The 2416-nt window shown below is 44.0% G+C and overlaps 1 protein-coding gene across 1 annotated transcript; it reads right to left on the bottom strand.

Annotated features, from left to right (window-relative positions):
- Nucleotides 1-397: 397 nt before the first annotated feature.
- LOC142224967 (uncharacterized) lies at nt 398-1858 on the bottom strand. The gene is made up of 5 exons (XM_075294744.1): nt 1468-1858; nt 1256-1424; nt 1025-1194; nt 549-833; nt 398-495 (listed from the first exon to the last, which is right to left on the bottom strand). Exons 1-5 carry the CDS (start codon nt 1856-1858, stop codon nt 398-400), a joined length of 1113 nt encoding a protein of 370 aa, XP_075150859.1.
- Between the last annotated feature and the right edge of the window lie 558 nt (nt 1859-2416).

Genomic DNA, 2416 nt, shown 5'->3' with positions numbered 1-2416 from the left:
AACCACCCAAACCACGCCACCTCAAGGAGGGCAACGACCGAGAGGGGTAGACCCATTCGGTTTGATTTTAGGAAGGAATTACAGTCAATAGAACATGTGATCGGCGATGACAGTGATGAGGGAATAAGGACGGCATTGAGGGCAGTGCACACGGCAGCGGTTCAAGATGTGATCAACTCCTACCAGTGCAGTGTTGTACTGGGAGGTAGGCCACCACCGATCAGCGAAAATGAGAGACGGCTTCCTAGAGAAACCAGGTCGGTGCTATCCCAGCTAAGATCGGGGATCTCTAGGTACCTAAATAGTTACCTCTCCATATTGAACCCGGCAATTCAAGATGTTTGCCCGAATTGTGGACACTCTCCTCATATCACGAGGCACCTCTTCGAATGTCCCGCTAGACCGACAGATCTGACACCTGCTTCGCTTTGGACACATCCAGTTGAGGCAGCACGCTTCCTTGAACTGGATGTGGATGCTTGAAATGTCTAATCCCTGTATTTGTTTGTAATCGTCTATCCTTTGTTTGTTTTGTTTTTTTTCCATACCATTTCCACAGGGGCTACAACAACAACAACAGGGATCATCTACAACAAGAACAAGATCGCCGATTTCGGGTTCATTTTCGCTTTTAAGCCATTTAGGGCGAGCTTGGAGGCGATTCAAATATTCATTTCGCCATCGTTTCGAGAAATGGTGTTTTAGCTTCTCCACAGTTTTCCATCGGCTCAGCAAGTCGGGTTTTGTATCCAGCAAACATTCGTCTTGTAGACATGTCGTTGGTTCACCTACTAAAAAATGCGCTGGGGTGAGCGCTTCAAAGCTAGAAGAATCTGGCGACAAAGGGCATAATGGGCGAGAATTTAAACAACACTCGATTTGACAAAGAAGTGTTCCCAACTCCTCGAAATTCAAAATTCGGTCATTTATTACACGTTTCAAATGAAATTTAACCGACTTCACACCTGCTTCCCAAAGACCACCAAAATTGGGGAAGCAGGAGGAATAAAATGCCAAGTGGTACATTTAAGATTCAGAGCATGGCGAAGCTCTTCAGGCAGGGATTTCTGATTTTTGTTATGTAGAACCTGTAGTTCTTTTGAGGCCCCAACAAAGTTAGTGCCGCAATCGGAATAAAAATCATTACATTGGCCTCGACGGGATACAAACCGTTTGAAAGCAGCTAGAAAAGCACTAGTAGTTAGTGCCGCAATCGGAATAAAAATCATTACATTGGCCTCGACGGGATACAAACCGTTTGAAAGCAGCTAGAAAAGCACTAGTAGTCAGATTTGAAACCACCTCTAAATGTATGGCTTTGGTCACCATACACACAAATAAACATATGTATCCTTTCGAGACAACAGCAGAACGTAAAGATGACATTTTAATTGATATAAGGCCGGCATAGTCGACACCACTGTCTGAAGGGGCGTGTTATGTTCAACCTAGCCCGAGGTAAATTACCCATTATCTGCTTGGAAGTCCTTGTCATATATCGAAAGCACGTCATGCACTTGTGAATAATGCGTTTCGCTAAAACATTGCCAGAAACTATCCAAAATTTCCTGTTCACGTAGGACATTGTCAATGTGACGCCGCCATGCAAAGTATTTTCGTGTGCATCCAGTATAATTAGAGTAGACAATGGGTTGGATTTGGCCAAAATACATGGATGTTTCAAATCGTTTGGATAATTGGAGTCATGTAGGCGTCCTCCAACACGAATTATGCCATTGTCATCTAAAAATGGCATAAGCATCAAAATGGGGCTATGGGTGATTACTTGGTCAGACGAAAGCCTTGACATTTCTTTAGGAAAATCTATTTCCTGAGATAATTTCACCAATATACTCATGGCCCTATTTGCAACCGTCGAACTGAACGGACGTGTTTTCTAATAGCGGAGTATTTCATCGTAATAAGTACTTATTACGAATTTCACGTGTGGTGGAAATAATAAACCACAATGCAGCGAAATTCAAAGTCATCACTAACTTCAGGGCCCAGTGGACGGGTAACGACTGAAGTTATACATTTGGCCAGCGACCAAGAGTCAGGCCCAATTAGTCGACCTGTGGACGGGTCGACTGGCGGTGAAACTTTGGCAAGTCGAACCTTTTCTAAGGTGACGACATCAAAAGGAGGCAATCCCTCTCGAAAGAGATTCAAGGAACGAAGAAATGGTCTGTTTATCCTAAAGAACTTAGGATCAGTCGACCCAAGCACGTTGTCGGCTAAGCAAAGCGATTGGGCTCAAGGAATTCTTGAAGCTGGAAAAAGGGAACGATCACCGGATGAGCTGCCATCCTCTAAACGGGATTTGGATTTAGTCGATAAAAAAGACATACCGGCTAAACCTAGAGCACATGCATGGATACCGGCAAACCCTCAATACTAGAGAGACTAAAAGAAT

The sequence above is a fragment of the Haematobia irritans genome, chromosome 2 (assembly GCF_050003625.1).
Source record: "Haematobia irritans isolate KBUSLIRL chromosome 2, ASM5000362v1, whole genome shotgun sequence".
Classification (NCBI taxonomy): Eukaryota; Metazoa; Arthropoda; class Insecta; order Diptera; family Muscidae; genus Haematobia; species Haematobia irritans.
This window is presented reverse-complemented; position numbering and strand designations above follow the sequence as displayed.

What these genes read in the sequence shown, in the direction of transcription:
- LOC142224967 (XM_075294744.1), bottom strand. Translation starts at nt 1,858, where the DNA reads ATGAGTATATTGGTGAAATTATCTCAGGAAATAGATTTTCCTAAAGAA. An exon ending in TTTCTAGCTGCTTTCAAACG is followed by an intron (nt 1,195 to 1,255) that starts GTTTGTATCCCG and finishes ACTAACTACTAG; the next exon opens with TGCTTTTCTAGCTGCTTTCA. An exon ending in TTGTAGCCCCTGTGGAAATG is followed by an intron (nt 496 to 548) that starts GTATGGAAAAAA and finishes AAACAAATACAG; the next exon opens with GGATTAGACATTTCAAGCAT.